Source organism: Syngnathoides biaculeatus, chromosome 9 (genome assembly GCF_019802595.1).
Source record: "Syngnathoides biaculeatus isolate LvHL_M chromosome 9, ASM1980259v1, whole genome shotgun sequence".
Lineage (NCBI taxonomy): Eukaryota > Metazoa > Chordata > Actinopteri > Syngnathiformes > Syngnathidae > Syngnathoides > Syngnathoides biaculeatus.
This window is the reverse complement of record NC_084648.1, coordinates 14,945,053-14,965,235: the sequence shown is the minus strand read 5'-3', so window position 1 is coordinate 14,965,235 and position 20,183 is coordinate 14,945,053. Positions and strand designations below refer to the sequence as shown.

The 20,183-nt window shown below is 46.9% G+C and overlaps 2 protein-coding genes and 1 long non-coding RNA gene across 5 annotated transcripts; 2 read left to right on the top strand and 1 right to left on the bottom strand.

Annotated features, from left to right (window-relative positions):
• The first annotated feature begins 125 nt into the window (after positions 1–125).
• LOC133506707 (bifunctional apoptosis regulator-like) lies at positions 126–7,766 on the top strand. Its single transcript, XM_061831112.1, has 9 exons — positions 126–381; positions 1,132–1,388; positions 1,617–1,715; positions 1,795–1,894; positions 3,118–3,287; positions 4,677–4,818; positions 5,362–5,541; positions 5,643–5,839; positions 7,014–7,766. Exons 2-9 carry the CDS (start codon positions 1,132–1,134, stop codon positions 7,204–7,206), a joined length of 1,338 nt encoding a protein of 445 aa, XP_061687096.1. The 5' UTR covers positions 126–381; the 3' UTR covers positions 7,207–7,766.
• On the bottom strand, positions 4,825–11,280 carry LOC133506708 (uncharacterized). 2 transcript variants are annotated; one of them, XR_009796582.1, is made up of 3 exons: positions 11,037–11,280; positions 8,091–8,180; positions 4,825–5,031 (listed from the first exon to the last, which is right to left on the bottom strand). It is a non-coding gene; the product is annotated as an uncharacterized LOC133506708 (long non-coding RNA). The 2 variants fall into 2 exon arrangements; XR_009796583.1 differs by lacking the exon at positions 4,825–5,031 and adding an exon at positions 5,760–5,860.
• On the top strand, positions 8,592–18,599 carry txndc11 (thioredoxin domain containing 11). Of its 2 annotated transcripts, none has more exons than XM_061831107.1 (13): positions 8,592–8,943; positions 10,182–10,278; positions 11,295–11,414; positions 11,609–11,706; positions 12,935–13,064; positions 13,161–13,254; positions 13,328–13,440; positions 14,117–14,320; positions 14,457–15,027; positions 15,090–15,277; positions 15,352–15,464; positions 16,980–17,060; positions 17,581–18,599. In XM_061831107.1, exons 1-13 carry the CDS (start codon positions 8,819–8,821, stop codon positions 18,116–18,118), a joined length of 2,472 nt encoding a protein of 823 aa, XP_061687091.1. In that variant the 5' UTR covers positions 8,592–8,818; the 3' UTR covers positions 18,119–18,599. The 2 variants fall into 2 exon arrangements, with proteins under 2 accessions (XP_061687091.1, XP_061687090.1); XM_061831106.1 differs by lacking the exon at positions 8,592–8,943 and adding an exon at positions 9,804–9,900.
• The last annotated feature ends 1,584 nt before the right edge of the window (positions 18,600–20,183 follow it).

The window sequence follows — 20,183 nt, the reverse complement described above, 5'->3', positions numbered from 1 at the left end:
TCACAAATGTATTAATTTTTAAACAGGTGATGATGCGGTTCGAAAATATTGCTCTGGGTCACTTTTCGCTTGAGGAAAATGCATGTACAGTATTGAAACAATGTGCAGGGTGAGCATTGTTGCCATTACTTTGGCGTGGCTGGCTGCCTCCACGTGGAGGTGTTTTGACCCCTCACGCCCCTCAACGCCAACGCCCGAGAAGAACAAGAAGAGGACTGGAATGACACGCTGGCGCGTGCGTGCAATCGAGTCAGGAGAGGACAGAGTGGACTCATGTCGACGACGTTGCTCTAATTTTTTGAATTCTCTTGTGGAATAGAACGTGTGCCGAGTGGACTTGTATACGTCACCTATATCGGCGGTGTTTCGGTCTGTGTCAAGGTACGGGGTCATTTATCAAATAAAATAGAATATAAACGAAACGAAAAAGAAACGTAAATATCGTCAAGCTCCTGACAACAATCAATGTTTGTGGTGTTTTTATGGTAGTAGCCGGCTAGCTTCAAATTAGCTCGCCAAAACTTTTTACCACGTTAACAAAACGGCTATTTTCGAAATTATACCACCTCGTTGTTTTTGTAAATGACACTCGCCTTACGCCACAGCTGTACATTTAAGATTACGCTGTCGAGGTGTACAGTTGTATTTAAACGCCATTTTGTGACGTTTGGCTCGTCTTAATGCTGTAATATTACCCAGCTTCGTTCTGGTTGTGACAAAACGTGCGTTTTTACCTCAAAACATTAAGATATTAACTTGTTTTTTTTGTCCGTGTAAGTGAAAATAAGGCTCATTCGCATGAATTAAAAGTGAAACCAAGTTGAGCAAACTCACAAACTTCAACGAAATCATACTTGTTTGTCACTAAAAATGAAACTGAGGTTTGTGGAAGTGTAGAAGAATACTGCTGTTGTGGCTTTTTAGCAGTATATGCTGAGATAACTCCGTGGGAAAATCCATATATTTTCAATGACCCTTATCCTGTCATGGTCTCTATTCCAGCTGACTTTTGAGTAAATGCCAGACTACACCCTGGACTGCTCCGTGGTCAATCACATGGCACACACAACCATACACACAGCTCGAGGTTCAACATCATTTCACGTCTACATTCTATAATTACGCCTGCAGATGCATCGACAGGATTCGCCGGCTGCAAACCAGGAAGCGCGTGATGAGATACAGTCTTCATCAAGCGAGCGGATCTCAGAGCAAGAGTTCTCCTGCCACTGCTGCTTTGAGGTCCTGGTGAACCCGACCACCTTGACCTGCGGCCACAACTACTGCCGCCACTGCCTGGCCCTGTGGTGGGAGTCCTCCCGAAAGAACGAGTGTCCCGAGTGCCGCCAGAGGTGGGAGGGCTTTCCCAAAGTCAACATACAGCTGAGGTAGGATTTTTCACAAGGAGACTAAATCGGTGAATGTTTGCCCCGCGTTTTACTTGCAGTACTTGAGATTCCGACTTCCACGCGGGGAAGCAATTCAATTGCGGCGAAACCTCACATTTCCACTTTTGTGTTTATCACACATCTTTGCCATCAGAAAAAAACAAACAAAGGTTACCGACTGACCATTTGCGGTTGCATTCACATGTTGCTCCCCCCCCACTTTCCCAGTCAGGCAACTGCCAAGTTGTTCACCGAGGTCGTGCAGCGGAGGCGAGCGGAGATCCAAGACAACCCCAAAATCTCCCGAATCGTACAAGCTTTTGAGAGGTGACGTCCCAGGCGACGTTGCATTTGGAGCTGACTTTGTCCACCTCGATGAAGGAGCTGAACGCGTTTGTGTGTTTAGGTATGGCGACGATCTGGGCAAGTCGAGGACCAAGCAGCACAAAGCAGCGGGATTTTTATTTTTCTTCTCTGGCGTCTTTGCTGCCCTCTTGTGTGGTGCGGTAGGTTATAAATCCGTTCATTTATTTGAATAGATGCCTGAAATCTTTTTTCCACCCCACTTTTTTATGCATCATATCGGTCAAAATGAGTCTGTGACATGGTGTAAATTTCACATCTGTGGAGTTTGTCCAATTGCATGCAATCGCTGTTGAAACGCTAAAGGGAGAAAATTGAATCGATCAGAATTGGGCATCGGAGTGATGTGGGTCCCCTGCACATTATTTCATTATCTGCCCATTTATTGGTCAACTCTAAATTTGTATGTTGCTGCATCGTGATAGCCCGGCTTAGAGAACATACTGCGTCCTGTAGTTGTTAAGCAAAACTATGAATAAAGAAGTAAATGATCTTTGCCGTTCTTGTGCTCCTCAAACTTTCACTGGACCGTAGGAAGGAAAAAACCGTGGTGCTGGAGAATGAAAGAATAATCCGGAATATCGTCCAGAGCAGCATTCTGTTGGTGGTGGCACAATTTATAGCCATCCATTTTTCTGAGCCGCTTATCCTCACAAGGGTCGCGGGGAGTGCTGAAGGCCATCCCAGCTGTCAACAGGCAGGAGGCAGGGTACACCCTGAACTGGTTGCCAGCCAATCACGGGACACATAGACAGACAACAGTCGCACCTTGGGGCAATTTAGAGTGTCCAATTATTGTTGTACATTATGTTTTTGGGATGTGGGAGGAAACCGGAGTGCCCACCCGGAGAAAACCAACGCAGGCACGGGGAGAACATGTTAACTCTACACAGGGAGGGCTGGGATTGAACCCGGGACCTCAGAACTGTGAGGCCAACGCTTTCAAGCTGAGCCACCGTGCCACTTATTTCTTTCCATTCTTTTTTTTTTTTCTATTTAAAAAAATAATAATTTTGATGGATTTGATTGGATGAAAAATGGATTTGCTGTACAGGACAAGCAAATTGAGTGATGAGCATGGTCACGAAAATAACCTTGTAAATCAAGGTACTGCTGTTTCATCAATTATGCAGCATAACACGTATAAAGCCGGCCAATAACCAGAAATAATTACATTTTGGCAATAAGTGACTTTTTTTTTTTTTTAATATATTTTCAGTGTAACATTTAACATCAGCGTGTGTGCATGTTTGTTTTTGTGAGTCTGATGCTGTACTTCATGTTACCAGATGGCAATAGGGTCCCGCTTTTGTTGACCCTTACAGTGACTGAAGTTGTCGTAACACATGTATATATGTAATTGCAGGCGTCGTTGCTGTTGTATCAGGGGAGCAGCAGCCACGAGGTGGACCAGGAGGACCCGTTTGTCAGTCATCCTGCTTTGGGATGGACCGCAGAGGAAATGATTTTATGGCTGACGCACATGGGACCTGAACTGTCCAGCAAGTCCTTCCTGCCAGGCAGTGTCAATGGCAGGTACAGTGGATTTAAAAAAAAAAAAAAAAAAAAAAAAAAAAGTCTACACACTTCTGTACAAATTCGTAGGAAAAAATATTTTAAAGATGGGAATTCCAATTTTAAAAATGAGATGTGCTTGCACAAGTGTGCACACCCTCTTAACGGCGGATGTGGCTGCGTTCAGGATTAACCAATCACACTATGAGAAATAAGTCAGCACAAACCTGCCGCTATTAAAGTGTTTCAGATGTTCCATAAACCTTTTTGACTTTTTTTTTTTTTTGTTCAGTTTTGTTTTTAAGTCATGTGTTAAGGTTAGGGGTAAATAAGTAAGGGTAAGTCATGTCGAAAGTTGTGCCCCGCAGAGAGCTACGGTTGGACATGACCCCAAAAAATAAAATTATTAGTTGAATATACCACAATGGGGGGAAAAAAATCATTTCAGTGGCAATAATTACCATAATTCCTGGCCTACAGAGCGCACCTGGTTATAAGCCTCACCTGGTATATTTGTCAAGGAAATACCATTTGGTACATACATACGCCCCAGCTGTGTAAAAGCCGCAAACGCCCGCATTGAAACGCGAGATATTTACAAAGAAAGACGGTACACAGAGTTTAACGCAAGGGTCACCACCGCGGTGCCCGCGGGCGAATGGAGCATATACGGCGCCCGCGAGGTATGTTCTAAAAATACTATAGGCCACAAATTGTCACTATTATTTGTGATTTAAATTGTGAATCTGACTTGCTTACGTGGATAAAAAGTTTAAAATACCTGTAATGTCATTTACTACAATAAATCAAAACAAAAATATTTTATGTACGTGTAATGAACTGAGTCTGCCGCAAACTGGTCACGTAGCCCTTCATACGATCGGTGGTCACGAAGTAGCCCTCAGCCTCAAAAAGGTTGCTGAGCCATGAGTTTAACGCTAGCGCCGCCACGCTAAAGCGAGCACTGCTGCGCTAACACTAGCAGCGCTGCGCTAACAGGGCTAGTGTAGCGCTAAGAGGGGCGGACCGGTAAAAGTCACTTCCTCGGCACATATATTCCACCGGTCTCATGCCCACTACCTTTTCCGCTCGAGTGCCCCCTTGCGTCCGTTAGAAAAAATGCACAAATTAGCCGCATCACTGCATAAACTGCAGGGTTGAAAGCGTGTGAAAAAGGTTGCGGTTTATAGGCCGGAAATGACAGTATTATTACATATTATATCATATTACCACATATCTTTTGTATGCTACACCATCAAAGATGTTTCATTTACACAAATGGTAAAGCAAAATTCTACACTTTTAGCCATTAGCCAGTGCTTGGCGCATGTACCTGAACGCATTAGTACACACGTAACAACAGACACCGGCTCCTTTTGTGCTCCGCATTATGACTTGACCGAATTTCAGATTACCGAGGACGCCAGGGAAGAAGGAGCCGTGGAATCCGCCGGAGGACATCCAGAACGAGGCGTACCGCAACGCCATTCTGACGGAACTGTACAGACTCCAAGGCCTTGAAGTCAGACCTCAGAACCTGTGGGAATACAAGGCAAGATACAACATCCTCCAAATTCGGGAGTAACTAATTGCATTTGAATCACGCAAAGTGTAATTCTTATCGGTCAGGTCGGATTCTGCGGTAGTCTCAAACCATCCATCCATTTTGGGAGCCACTTATCCACACAAGGGTCACGGGGTGTGCTATCCCAGCTATCTTCGGGCAGGAGGCGGGGTGCACCCTCAAATGGTCGCCAGCCAATCACTGGGCACATAGAAACAAGCGACCAGTCTCACTCGCAGTCACACCCACACTGGAACGGGCACAGGCGGGACCGGGTTTGAACCCCCGTATGAACTCAAAGCGGCATCTTGTGGTGCAATCGATTAGTTTGTCTCTTGATCTTGAAAATGTTCAACAAAATGTAATTAGTTATATTACTTTGAGAACGTAAATTAACTAATGACACTACTATTACATTTTCAACAGGGTAACTTGTAACTGTAACTAACATTGTAACATTTGCAACGTCATCTTCGCAACACCGACAATGGAAGGACGTCTGCTAAACGTGTTCTTTTCTTTTTCCATCAGGCAGCCCATTCGGGGAAGTCCCTGTTCCTGCTTTACGGCATGAAGCGCTCCCCTCGCCTGACGCTCTTCTACTTGTACTTGTTTGACTATTCGGAAACCTTCCTGCCCTTCCTGCACACCTGCTGCCCGTCCATCGCCCTCGCCGGTCAACCGGTAGAGAGCCGGCTCTCTGACGCACAGGTGGGACTTTCCCAAATTGGTCTTGAAAGTTTTTTTTTTTTTTATTATTATTATTTTTACACCTACGATGTGACAACGCGGTTGGTGTTCTGGCTCCGTAGACAGAACCCAGCTGGCAACAGTGGACTGAGTTCACCGTCAAGTACTTCCTGCTCCCATACCAGCTGATAGCGGAATTCGCCTGGGACTGGCTTTCCGTCCACGACTGGACTTCTTGCATCGTCATCGTCCACGCCGTGCTACTGTCGATGCTGGAGTGCTGTTCTCTGTGGAAACTCTGGACCACGGCTAGAATCAGGTTTGCAGCCAGCGACCAGTCCTTCATGTGTCCAAATAAAAGGGGCGTGGAACAGTAAAGCTCTGATTATCCTAGGGGATCATATTCCAGACCCCGTCCATCCATCCATCCATCCATTTTCTTTGCCGCTTATCCTCGCAAGGGTTGCGGAACTGCAGGAGGCGGGGTACACCCTGAACTGGTCGCCAGCCAAGCGCAGGGCACATGGAGACAAACAGCCGTACTCACAATCACACCTTGGGGCAATTTAGAATTGTCCAATTAATGCTGCATGTTTTTGGGGATGTGGGAGGAAACCCACGCAGGCCCGGGGAGAATATGCAAACTCCACACAGGCGGGGCTGGGATTTGAACCACCGTCTTCAGAACTGTGAGGCCAAGTCTCTACAGCTTCCACCGTGCCACCCTTTATTTTCAAACTTTTATTAAAATTCTTCATCAAATTCAGCTTTTTACAGTGTATTTGGCTGGGAAAGCGTTGGCCTCACAGTTCTGAGGTCCCGGGTTCGATCTTGGACCCACCTGTGTAGCGTTTGTATGTTCTCCCCGATGTCTGCGTGGGTTTTCTCCAGGCACTCTTGTTTCCTCCCACATCCCCAAAAACATGCAACATTAATTGGACAATTCTAAATTGCCCCAAGGTGTGATTCTGAGTGTGACTGTTTGTCTCTATGTGCCTTGCAATTGGCTGGCGACCAGTTCAGGGTGTACCCCGCCTCCTGCCCGTTGACAGCTGGGATAGGCTCCAGCACTCCCCGCGATCCTTGTGAGGATATGTGGCTAAGAAAATAGATGTGGTTGCACAAGTGTGCACACCCTCTTATAACAGAGGATGCGGCTGTGTTCAGGATTAACCAATCACGTGATGAGAAATGAGTCAGCATAAAACGGTTGCTATTTAAAGTGTTTCATATAAATAAAGTTTCAAGGACCCGTGCATGGAAATGAACAAAACGTCATCCATTTTGGGGAAATTCTTGGGCTTATGCTTTATGAATCTCCACTGAGAAATTTGAAATGAAACCCTAATTAGAAGCAGGTAACGAGACAAATTGCAAATCTTTTGTTTGTTTGCTTATCATGTCCGGCACGTTCCATGAAAAAGGGAGACCGAGGGCCTGTTCCGAGCTGCTCACAGCGCTAATAGCTTAACATTTTTGTCCTTTGTTATCAGGACCCTACCTAGCATGATGTGGAACTACGTGTGGTCGATGTTGTATCAGGGACTGGCCTTCGCCCTCATGTGGCCTTTGATGCCCCAGCTGGTCTGCAACTGCCTCTTCTACTGGGCCCTCTACATCAGCCCCCTCATCAACGTAGACCTGTTGGTGCAACAGCTGCGGCACCCGCAAACGCCGGCGCATTGACGCAAATGGGACGGAACAAACGCCCGCCGGGTCGCACGTCGTTTGCTCCGCTGCAAACGTCCGCGCGGCCGCTTCGTTTGCTGCGTGAAGTTCTGCTTTGTCCCGGTGCGAAACAAGATGGACAGAACAACGACGGCAGCGCTGCGCTTTCGCGAGTCGTGTTGCCGAAAGGGGGCCGAGAAGCGCTCATTTGCGCGCTTACGGTGGTCAAACTGAGCCTCGCCGTGTTCTTGTTAAAGTTGAGGAATTGTTATTCATTTAATTTACCTGAATTATAAGTGCATCGTTTAAAATGTTTCTGGAAACTTGTGGGGAACAAATGTTTTCACGCAACTCTCCAACAAGAATGCCAGCTTTTAATTTTAGCAAGAAGCTTCCAGAATAGATTAGCTTTATTAAATGAATAAGTTTAATAAATGAAGCTTTCTACATTTTTTTAAAAAATTAATACATCCAAAATAATGTGTATATCTCCTACAACTTGATTTTGTTCATTTGCACTTAAATGTTCAACACTGTGATTTCTACCTGCAGCCTTTTTCATGTGCATTGAAAATAAATGTTTACTTTTGGAGTTTGTTTGTCTTAACTTTATGAGGGTGCCCACAAAATCTCTTTACAATAATAATAATAATAATTTAAAAAAACTTCCAAAACCGAAATATCAGATTTTTTGTATGAAGTTGTTAATCACATTGGATTTGTGTTGTAGATTCTCAGGTGATGAGAAGGTTTTTAAATAATACCCCTCAAAATGGCTACGGAAGGAAAAGAACAATGAAATATATATGATTGATTTTTTTTAAACAAAATTGGATACAAAGATTGAGAAATATTAGCATAATGAATCAGTGGAGACTAAATTGCCCATAGGTGTGACTTACCTTTCTCCATGTGCCCTGCGATTGGCCGGCAACCAGTTGAAGGTGTACCCCGCCTCCTGCCTCATGACAGCTGGGATAGGCTCCAGCACTCTGGTGAGGATAAGCGGCAAAGAAAATGGATGGATTTTAGATTTAATTTTTCAACGTTTTCTATGTACTTGTATGGTTTAACTTATAGACGCTACCCAAAATGCATACAGCACAAGTATTCATATTTTAATTGTTCGTTGAGAAAATTGAGCAATTATTGCCCTCTAGCGGCACAAAATATTCCTATTTGTCGTACAACATACGTCACGACACCGTCAGGGACCGCCAATAAAGTAAAGGTAAATCTTAAAATGCATAGTTCACGAGGGGATATTATGAATTGATGATTCGAATGTGTATAGTAATTGATTATTTTAAAATGCATTTTCAAACGCAATAGACCTGTTTTTAATTAAATATTATTGCTACCATCAGACCGTCAGTGGGTACGTGCTTTTCAATAATGGTCCCTGGCATCGTTGTTGCGGAAGTGAAAAGTGTACGTGGGGAAGAAAGGTTGGTCGGACCGCGTTCGAGCAGCTTTCTCGGCATCTACGCGCACGTCCAATCCAGCCGAGCTCCGTGGCCGGCGTGGATCACGGCTCCAGCCACACCCACCGAACCGCTGACGTCGGGGCCAAATGGCTCGGGGCGTCTAAAACAAAGATGAGACGAGGAGGAACCGCCGACGGGCTGTAATGCTGCGGCGCGCGCGGCTGGGTCTCCGGCAGGTGCTGAGTCTGATGGCCCGGAGACCGGTTCTCCTGTGCGGGGCCATCGTGCTCGGAGTTCTGCTCGTCCTGGCTGTCAAGTTCACGTGCAGGTACGCGGTTGGCGTGGCTGGCTTTTATGCCCTCCGACGCTTTCAATCCGATAACAAGTCACGCCACCGTTTTGTCACTTAGCTTGTCCTTCATTCAAATCCAATTACTGGGGTGCCTCCGTTTACGAGTTTAATTGGTGCAGCGAACGCGCTCGCATTTCACAACACTCGTATCTTAAATAGCCCGTTGCCACTGAAGTGCATAGCAATGCCATTAATCTGTTCATCTACCTTGTTAAAACAAACAACATTTACATTTATACTGTGCGTGTACTTTATTTTAAGTGCTTGGTCAAAATGTGCTTTCTTTTTTCCATATTTATTTGTCTTTCAAGCAAAAATATTGACATATGACTGAGCTTCAAGGTTACCACAACTAGATGGCGGCAGTGAACTTTGTGCCGATAGTTTGGCTAATTTTTAAATGCATATTTGTGACCGAAGTCCTTCAGTGTGACCCTAACACAAAAGAAATAGCGTAGGGGGTTGCGGTATAGCAGTTATAATCCATAAACTAAACTTTTTTTTTTCTTATTTTCATGTTTCATAATCAAATCTCAGCAGTCAGTGTGAAATCATGCTGCCAAAATTGCATAATTATATATACAATTATGTCATAACTGTAGCCAATGTTTATATCCAATATACCCATCCATCCATTTTCTTAGCTGCTCATCCTCACAAGGCTCGCGGGAGTGCCGGGGCCTATCCCAGCTGTCAACGGGCAGGAGGCGGGGTAAACCCTACAGCGGTTGCCGGCCAATCGCAGGGCAAATGGAGACAAACAGCCGCACTCGCAATCACACCTACGGGCAATTTAGAGTCTCCAATTAATGTTGCACGTTTTTGGGATGTGGGAGGAAACCGGAGTGCCCGGAGGAAACTCACGCAGGCACGGGGAGAACATTCTAACTCCACACAAGGGAGGGCTGGGATCAAACCCGGGTCCTCAGAACTGTGAGGCCAACGCTTTCCACCGTATATCCAGTATAATGCGATCCAATTTTGTCTTTTTTGACAATATGTTACAATTTTTAGGTGTTTTTTGGTGGGGGGGTGCGAAATATTTGAATGCCATTTATTTCAATTTCATTTTTAAAAAAAATTAGTGCCAATATTAGTGATCTAAGACAATGTTAATTTATTTTTCTGAAATTAAACAATTTTTTTCCAGTGCTTATTTATTTAATTTTGGGGGGGGGGTGAAGTGTTCAGTTGTCGTGTATTTTTATGTGCAGCCGCGCAAAGAACGTGGTGGCACCGGCCCGACCACCGTTGCGCTTCTTCTCGCCGGACTCCCCAGTAGTGGACCTCTACTTGGGTCAGCTTGACCAGGTAAGCTCACAAGTGGATGAATTTGCAAAAGACTTAAAATGTCAAACTGTGCATCATGTCACTGTGACTTCATATTTAAAAAAAAAACATTTAATTCAGTACAGTATATTTCAGTTGTGCATATTGTTATTGGGGCTTCCACTAATATTAAATATACTTGGGGGGGGGCACATGTGGCTCTGCTTCATAATGATGCTAATTTGGTGGCTGGATATTTACCACTTATTGAATTATAAATGGGATATGATGTACCGTAATTCCTGGCCAACAGAGCGCAGCCGGTTACAAGCCTCACAGTGTACATTTGTAAAGGAAATACCATTTGGTACATACATACGCCGCAGCTGTGTAAAAGCTGCACGTGCCCACATTGAAACACGACTAGCGTTAACCTCTTTCCGTGTACCGCCTTTCTTTGTGAATATCTCTAGCGTTAGCACGGCGCTAACGCTAGCTAGGTATTTATAACGTTAATGCTAGTGCTAACGCAAAAAGGGCCGGTTAAATTAAAACTTACCTGTAAATATCGCTGAGTGTTAAGTCTTTCTGTGTACCGTCTTTCTTTGTAAATATCGCTAGCGTTAGCACTAGCGCTAATGCTAACAGGGCCGGTTAAAATAAAACCCGTAAATATCACTGAGTGTTAAAACTTTCTGTGTACCGTCTTTCTTTGTAAATATCTCTAGCGCTAGTGCCAACGCTAAAGCTAACGCTACCATCGTACTAATGCTAACAGTGGCGGTTAAAATGAAACTTACCGGTAAATATCACTGAGATATGTCAGTAACACAGCAGCAACATGCTACCGCGGCGCTAACGGTAGCGCAGCGCTAACAGGGCCGGCAAAAGTCACTTCCTCATCCTTACCTTTTCCGCTCGAGCGCCCCCTTGCGGCCGTTAGGGGAAAAAATGGACATATTAGCCGCATCACCGGATTAGCCGCAGGGTTGAAAGCGTGTGTAAAAAGTCGCGGCTTGGAGGCCAGAAATTACGGCATGCGTCTTTTCCCTCACCAGGTGGAGCGCCTCAAGAGCGTGGCCGACGTGTCTTTTGTCTTCTTCTACGCGCCGTGGTGCTCCCACTCCATGGCCGCCAGGCAGGAAGTCCAACTGGTGGCCGAGAAACTCTCAAAACAGGTACCAAAGCGACAAAGAACCACTCAACACTCTGAAAAGAACTGTCCACCGGTATCTCTTTCATCTTTGTTAAATTCTGAAAGTGATCACGGAGATGAGCATTATTGATTAACGAGGTCATGGTTTTGCAGACATTTTCGGCAAATATCTTCACGCTTCCTGTGATGCGTGTTGTGATTTTTGGAACTTTACAGGTGCAGTTTGTTGCCATCAACTGTTGGTGGAGTCGAGGGAGGTGCAGGAGGCTCAACCACTTCTACAAGTACCCCACCATCCACCTCTTTTACCGGCGGTGAGGAAAGACTTTTTTTTATTCTGAAGTTCTTCGGCTTCATGGCTGATTCGTTCTGTCAACAACTCCGGCGAACGTTTCTCTTCGACGTGCCAACGGGTCGCATCTTGGGTTCAGTAGCATCGTAACCGCTCTCCAAAACAAATTAAGCGTTTACCGTATCTGTTTCAGTTTATATTTCACTTTTGTTTTATTTGATTTTGAAAATGATTGTTACTGATCATATTTCTCTTTTTTTTTTTTTTTTTGCAAATGCAAAGTGATTGTATGATGATTGTAAAAAAAACCTGATGGCATCTATTATTATTATTACTATTATGGATTCATTGAGGGCAGCATGGTGGATCAGCTGGAAAGCGTTGGCCTCACAGTTCTGAGGTCCCGGGTTCAATCCCGGCCCCGCCTGTGTGGAGTTTGCATGTCCTCCCCGTGCCTTTGTGGGTTTTCTCTGGGCTTTCCGGTGTCCTCCCACATCCCAAAAATATGCAACATTAATTGGACACTCTAAATTGCCCCTCGGTGTGATTGTGAGTGCGGCTGTTTGTCTCCATGTGCCCTGCGATTGGCCGGCAACCGGTTCAGGGTGTACCCCGCCTCCTGCCCGTTGACAGCTGGGATAGGATCCAGCACTCCCCTTGACCCTGTTGAGGATAAGCGGCTAAGAAAATGGATGGATGGATGATATAAAGTTCCAGTGAAGTTTATGTCTTATACTGCCCCCTGGTGGCCAATTCAGGCACACCACAAGGAGCAGCATTCAATTGATGCAGTGTGACCCAAAAAATCTATATTATAATTATATATCCATTCATTTTCCTTGCTGCTTATCCTCACAAGTTGGAGCCTATACCAGCTGGAGGCGGGGTCCACCCCGAGCTGGTTGCCAGCCAATCACAGCGCACATGGAGACGAACAAAAGCCGCACTTGCAATCACACCTAGGGGCAATTTAGAGTCTCAAATCACTGTTGCATGTTTTTGGAATGTGGGAGGAAACCAGAGTGCCCGGAAAAAACACACGCAGGCAGGGGGAGAACATGAAAACTCCACACAGGCGGGTCCAGGATCGAACGCTGGACCTCAGAACTGTGAAGCCAACACTTTACAGCTGCCGCCACCGCGCCGCCTCTATTTGCTCAGTGCAATCTAATCTATCAAGCGGTATTGAACCGCTGTCGCGTAAATCCAATTCGTGTCTGAGAACCGACTAAGTGGTCTCGCCGCGTCAGGTTCGGACCCATCGAGTACAAGGGTCCACACGTGGCGGCCTACGTGGAACGGTTCATCTTACGAGTGATCACGCCGCTCACGTACCTCCCGTCAAGAGCCGCACTGCGGGAGTTCCTCTCCTGTCACGAGGTACCGGATGTATTGACAAATATATATATATATATAATATATATATTTTTTTTTTACAAAGTCTGTTTGGGTCTTAACTGTGAGTCTGCTTACCAGCCGCGAGTGGTGGGCTTCTTCCAGTTTAACGCTTCCCCCCAGCCGCCGGGCTACGTCACGTACCTGGCCTCCGCCCTGCAGGCCCTAAAAAGAGGTAAGCAGCCTCGAGCGTCCGCCCTGTCGCCCCCTTTTTTGCGGAATGTTCACTTCCGGGGTCACGTGCGCAGATTTCCGGGGCGTGATCCGGTTCGGGGTGGTCACCGACGGGCAGGTGGCGGCCGCCATCTCGCTGAAAGAGGATGAAAGCGTTTACCTCCACAGAAGATTCAACTCTTCTTTGGTGAGATATATGAACACTTGGCACAATATTAGGAACGCGTGCACAATGATAATTGTCCGGCTTTACTATTACCGTAATTTCCGGCCGATAAATTGCGACTTTTTTCCCCACGCTTTCAACCCGGCGGCTAATGCGGTGATGCGGCTGATTTGTGCATATTTTTTTTTTTTTTTTCTAACGCCCCCAACGGGGCACTCGAACGGAAAAGGTAAGCGTGAGACCGGTGGAATATATGTGCAGAGGAAGTGACTTTTGCCGGTATGTGTCTTTTTTTTTTTTTTTAAACGGCCCTCTTAGCGCTACGCTAACGCCCCATCACCCTTTGTTCCCCCATATTGTCTGCGTGTCACTCTTAAAATCAACGGTGTGCTCGTTAACATGAATATCTTGCTTTTGGTGTACGTGCGTCTCGTTAGCGGTTAATGTGGTTAGCACTTGGCTAGCGGATAGCGTGGTTAGCGCTGCGCTAGCTAGCGGTTAGCTTATAACCAGGTGCGCTCTATAGGCCGGAAATTACAGTAAGTGTTATTTTTTTTTTTTAGATACCCTCAGCTGTAGTTCTGTATTCATTATAATATAAATCTACACAACCGTGAACCCTTTAACGTTATGAGCGTAAACACAAGACTTTGCATATTTGGACGTGAAACAACAACGCCTCCGCTCTACTTGTCAGATTTTCCCCAGACGGGAACAAAACTTCACCTCCCGCGCCGTGTGCAGCTGGGTGTTTGAGCACCAGGAGAGCGTCCTGCAGTGGCTGCAGCCGCCGGGGACCAAGTCTCGGCTCCTGGAGGAGGAGCTGACCAAAGGGGCCGCTCTGCTGTTTTTCCTGCCGCACGATCCGCTCGACTCCGACCGGGACGGCCTCCTGCGGCAGGTGAGCCCGCCGACAGGATGTGACCACATGAGAAATATGTTATTCAACACAATTTTTTGCCAATACCACTCACCCCTTTTTCTCCAAGGAACAGCATTGCAGTCCAGTTTTTGTATTTTTGCTTCTCTTGCCCCAGGTTGCCGACGTGGCTTTGCGTTACCACTCGTGCGAGGCGCACAGCCAACACTCGAGGTCCGGCTCGCCGTGCTGCCGCACCGAGGTGGACCCCGACTCCGGCGTGGAGTGCGAGGTGTGCCCGAGCTCGTGGTCGCGCTGCCCGTTGCCCTCCGCGCTGCGGTCGGCTCGCAACCGCGGCTGCTTGCGCCTTCACTGTAGCAGCTTCCTGCTGAGCTACAGCCCACTGAGCCAACACAGCGCCTGCTGCGGGAAAGCCCCCACTCGACGAACCGAAGAGGCGTCCGGTGCGCAAAATCCCCCTCCTTTTACCCCTACGTCTTCGTCCGACCCCCTCAAGGGGCTCCGCTGTCAGACGAACAAGACGCTCAGGTTCTACCTGTTGGATATGGACCTCAACTGGCCGCTGGCCGTGAGGCTGGGGGCACCGGGAAACAGAAACGGCTCCGTATGGCGCCACCGGAACGCCGGCGCGCAAGGCGACGGCTCCTTCGCGACCATCGTGAACTTAAAGGATGAAGTGCATTACGTGCTGCAGCGCAGCCCCGCCGCCACGCTTGCGGAGTCTTTAGGTAAGCCTACGACTGCTGGAGTGAGATGACATTCTGTGATTGCGTGTTCGTGTTTGCTCCAGAGGCCTTCATCAGGAACTTCAGCGCCCCCTACAACCTCCTGCACAGATACTTGGTGGGCGAGGAGGAACAAGAACGCCGAGCCACGAGTCAGGACCAACCCCAACGGGGGCAGCCTGAGACTCCGCAGCCGCTAATCGCCGAGCTGACCACTTCCTCCTTCCTGCCTTGCGTCATGGATGTTGAAAAGGTGACAGGCGGCCTCCGTAGCGTCCCTGACCTCAAATCAGTTTCCGTATCAACGTCCGACCGCGTCTCTCGCAGGACGTCCTGCTTTTCTACTACACCCAGTGGTGCGGCTTCTGCTCCGTTCTCAACCACGTCCTCGTCCAGCTGGCTCGATTGCTGCAGCGGGACGGCGGCGTCGTCGTCGCCAGGTACGACGATACAGTGACTGCCACTGCCGTGGGTTTCCGGTTCTTTGTTTTTGGTCGTGGAACAGGTTGTCACAACAAAGGCACACCCAAATATCCAAAAGTCAAATAACTGCTAAAACTGAAATGTGTCATTCCACAAATATTAGGAAAACTCATTGTCACAATTCAACACGAGTCAAAGGAAATTTAAAAAGAAATCACGATAATATGCTACAGTTCAAAATATACAAAATATGTGGGAAATCCCAAATGATGAAGTCATGGCTTTGGAAGCTCCTGATAGGTTAACGTGGTTAGGTTAATGTGAGTTATTTGACGGCACACCTGCGGATGTATTTAAGGCCACACCTCAAAACCGCGACTTCCGAGTTTGAATACACGGGAAAGAAATCAGCCAGGAAATTAGAGAGCGGATCATAGAGCTCCACAAGACTGGCTCATCCTTGGGTGCAATTTCCAGATGCTTGTTCAAACAGTTATACGCAAATATAAACATAATTAGAATGTCCAGGCATCACACCGCTCAGGAAGCAGACTTGCTCTGAAATTTGTGACTCAACCCCAGAACAAAAGCAACCTTGTGAAAATGCTGGATGACGCATGTAAGAAATACACTGACGTGGGATGAAAGGCCACTCACTGAGAATGAAGCCATTACTCCTAAAGAAAAATACAAAAAAAGACAGATTACACTTTGTAAAAAGACACCAAGACAAAGATCTTAACTTCTGGAAACGTGTCGGAATCAGAACCAGATTTAATGGCCAAGTGTGTAAAAACACACAAGGAATTTTTCTCCAGCTGTGGTCTGATGAAACTAAAGTGGGCGTGTTTGACCATAATGACCAACATTACATCGGGAGGAAGCTTGTAGACCTGAGAACACCGTACCAACTGTGAAGCACGGCGGTGGCAGCATCATGTGCTGGGGCTGTTTTGCTGCAGCGGGAACTGGAACTCTTCATAAAATAAACGGGATCATGAAGAAAGAATATTATATGGAGATATTAAGGTGACATCTCAAGACATAAGACAGGAAGCTAAAACTTGGGCGCAAATGGGTCTACTAGTTGGACAGTAACCCTAGTCAAAGTCAAGGTCTGATCTGAATCGCGTCGAAAATCTGTGGGCAGATCTGGAAAAGGTGCGTGCGAGCAAGGAAATCGACAAACCTGGGTCAGTTCCAGCAGTTCTGTCAGGAGGACTGCGCCAGGATTCTAGCAGGGGACTCTCAGAAGCTTGTGGAAGGTTACCCAAAAGGGTTCGAACCAAGTCATGAAGTTCAAAGGAAATGCAATGCGATAATAAAGAAATGGATAAAAACGTTTGACGTTGAAATTTTAAATTTTTTGGTGATCCTGTTCATTTGGCTTCAGGCAATGATCCAAAAAAAAAACGAAACTTGCTTTTGCACAGTGTATGTAAACTTCGAGCTTGAAAAACAAAAACGCCACATCCGACCTGGTAAAAAGTGTCATTTCTGGGTATTTTTTTTTTTTTTTAATCTTTTTGCAGGGTGAACGTCGCACGCAACGACCTCCCGTGGGAGTTCATGGTGGATCGCGTTCCCACCATTCTTTTCTTCCCCCGATACAGGTGAGGGGACTCGGTAAAGTTCAGGGCTGGGAAATGGCAGCCGCGTAAAAGCCACAAACCGACATAGATATTTACAAAGAAAGACGGTACACAGAGAGCTTAACGCTAGCTCCGCCATGCTAACGCCGCTACGCTAACGCTAGTGCTGCTGTGCTAAGGCCTCACCCAGTGCATTTGTAAAGGAAATACCATTTGGTACATCCGTACATACAGCCACGTAAAAGCCGCAAGTGCCCACATTGAAATTGACATGGATATTTACAAAGAAAGACGGTACACAGAGAGCTTAACGCTAGCACCACCGCCCTAACGCTAGGGCCAGACTGGTAAAAGTCACTTCCTCGGCACATATATTCCACCGGTCTCACGCTTACATTTTCCGCTCGCGTGCCCCCTTGTGGCCATTACAAAAAATGCACAAATTAGCCGCATATACCGCAGGGTTGAAAGCGTGTGAAAAAAAAAAGTCGGGGCTTATAGGCGGGAAATTACAGGATGAAACGTATATTTGTGTTTGAAGAAAACAACTGAGCGTGAAGTTTCCGGAAGATCTCCGCATCACTCTCCCGAACCTCCTCCGCTTCATCCTCAAGCACTCCGGCCCGCGTCCCGACACGGACCGACCCCGGTCGCCCGAGACCCCGGACGCTCCGGGGCCCGGCGGCGGCGGCGGCGCCGCCGTCCTCCGCGCCGAGTTGGAATCGCTCCAGCGCGAAGTGCGGACGCTGCACCGCGCCCGCGAGCTGCTCTCCCAGCAGCTGGCGCAGCTTTGGCGCGACAACCGGCAGCTGCGGTTCGACGCCCGCGACCTGGCGGCTCAGAACGCCGAGCTCAGGGAGGAGCGGCGCAGCCTGGAGGAGCAGCGGCGGGAGAAGAGCCGGCAGCTGGGCGAGGCGCTGCGGCGGCTGCGGGAGCTGGCCGACGCCTCGGAGAACCTCCTCCATCAAAACGCGCTCCTCAGGATCGTGCTCAGGGCTCTCAAGGAGGAAGACACGGAAGTCGCGGAGGCGGACGAGGGAAAGGACGCCTCGCAGACGGAAAGCCGGTCGGCTTCCTGACGGTCGCTACGGGAGCACCGGGAGAGAGCGAAGGGATGCGTCGGCGCTCTGTGAAGTGAAAAAACTTGCACCAAGTGGTACCTTGACTTAAGAGCGCCCCAAGTCTTCCCCAAAATGGCAGACTTCCTGTTCAATTTCAGACCCCCCCCCACGTCCTATCTTAAATCGACGTGGCCGGCAACTTTCATTTCGGTTATTGACGGGGTTCCGAATGCACTACTGTATTACCTTCACTTACGAATGCCCCAATTTATGATTTTTTTTTTTCCTCTTTGTGTTATGAATCGTCACTTTGTTGCTTTGCATTATAAAATTTTAGTTATGAGCAAGCTTCAGATTCTGCTCGAATGATGCAAGAGGGGGGAAAAAATTTAGCATATGAATGGTCAAATGGACCAGCGTAATAAAAATGACATTTGTTGACTCGCACATTGAGCGATTTCATCTACCGACATTTTTATTAAACCCCAAAATCATAGCACATGGGTCTCAAATCCAAGGCCCCCGGGGCCAGATCCAGCCCAATTTAATCATTTGCAAAAGCAAATCGTGTGCGCCGAATTCATATTCCTTGGAAATTAAGAAAAGTGTTAGTCTTCACTTTTCCATCCAACCATTCATTTTCTTTGCCACTTATCCTCACGAGGGTCGCGGGGAGTGCGGGAGCCTATTCCAGCTGGCAACAGGCAGGAGGCGGGGTACACCCTGAACTGGTCGCCAGCCAATTGCAGACATACAGCCGCACTCACAATCGCACCAAGGGGCAATTTTTAATTTTGCGTGTTTTTGGGATGGGTGGCACGGTGAAGCAGCTGGTAAAGCATTGGCCTCACATTTCTTAGGACCCGGATTCAATCCTGGCCCCGCCTGTGTGGAGTTTGGATGTTGTCCTGTGCCTGTGTGGGTTTTCTTCAGGCACTCCGGTTTGCTCCCACTTCCCACAAAAACACGCAACATTAATTGGACACTGTAAATTGCCCCTAGGTGTGATTGTGAGTGCAGCTGTTTTGTCTCCATGTGCCCTGTGATTGGCTGGCAACAAGTTCAGGGCGTACCCCGCCTCCTGCCCGTTGACAGCTGGGATAGCTTCCAGCACTCCCCGTAACCCTTGTGAGGATAAGCAGCTAAGAAAATGGATGGATCTATAGTTGTATAAACAAGTGTTACTAGCTTATGATTTCAAAAGTAGTTATTGACCAATTTGTTTTGTTTAAGTGTCCCCCCCTTGGAAATCCTTATTGATAGTTTATATCTGCTTATTAAAATAATTTTTGGGTCTAAAAAATATAAATATCTTTTACACCCCTGCCATCGCACGTCGGTCAAGGAATAGGCCGGTGGTCGCTCGGAGAATAAGTGGGTGAAAATTCCCCGACCAAATTCAATCGGGTAAATTATGACTGAAAATAAACTGAGTTCCAAGTCTTATCACTGAATGAAATAAGCTGATAAGTCAAGGTACCGCTTCTGTTGGGCGGGGGTGTCAAACTCATTTTGGTCACGGGCCACATTGTACTTACGGTTTTCCTCAGAGGGCCTTTATGACTGTGAAACCATCAAAATCTTTCATTGACTTATATTTACATATTTATGAACTAGTTTTGGATTCAGATAAAGGGTATTTTTGATGATTGGTAAAACAAAAATGCAATATCTCATGGTCATCATCTATGATATGACAAGTGGAAGTTTTGGTCGAGATTTAAACAAACAAAAAAAAAAAAAAATTACCAAAGTTGATGGACAAGATTTGCCTACACGGGCCCACATAAAATCATGCGGTGGGCCAGATCTGGCCCCCGGGCCTTGAGTTTGACACCTATGCCTTAAAGGATGCCTGGAAACTGCCAATATGGTGAACCTAAAATGTCTGCCTCCAAAGAAAATGGCAGACTTCCTGAGAGTTTTTTTTTTTTGTGGGTCTACTCATGATCGACGTGCCAATCAAATTTCACGTTAAGTGTAACTGGCAAAATTGTCACGTCGCTAATAAAGCGCTGATCCTCAGCAGTGTGCAGACCTCTACCAAGGCCAACGGTCACATTTTGAAGAATTTGTTCATGAG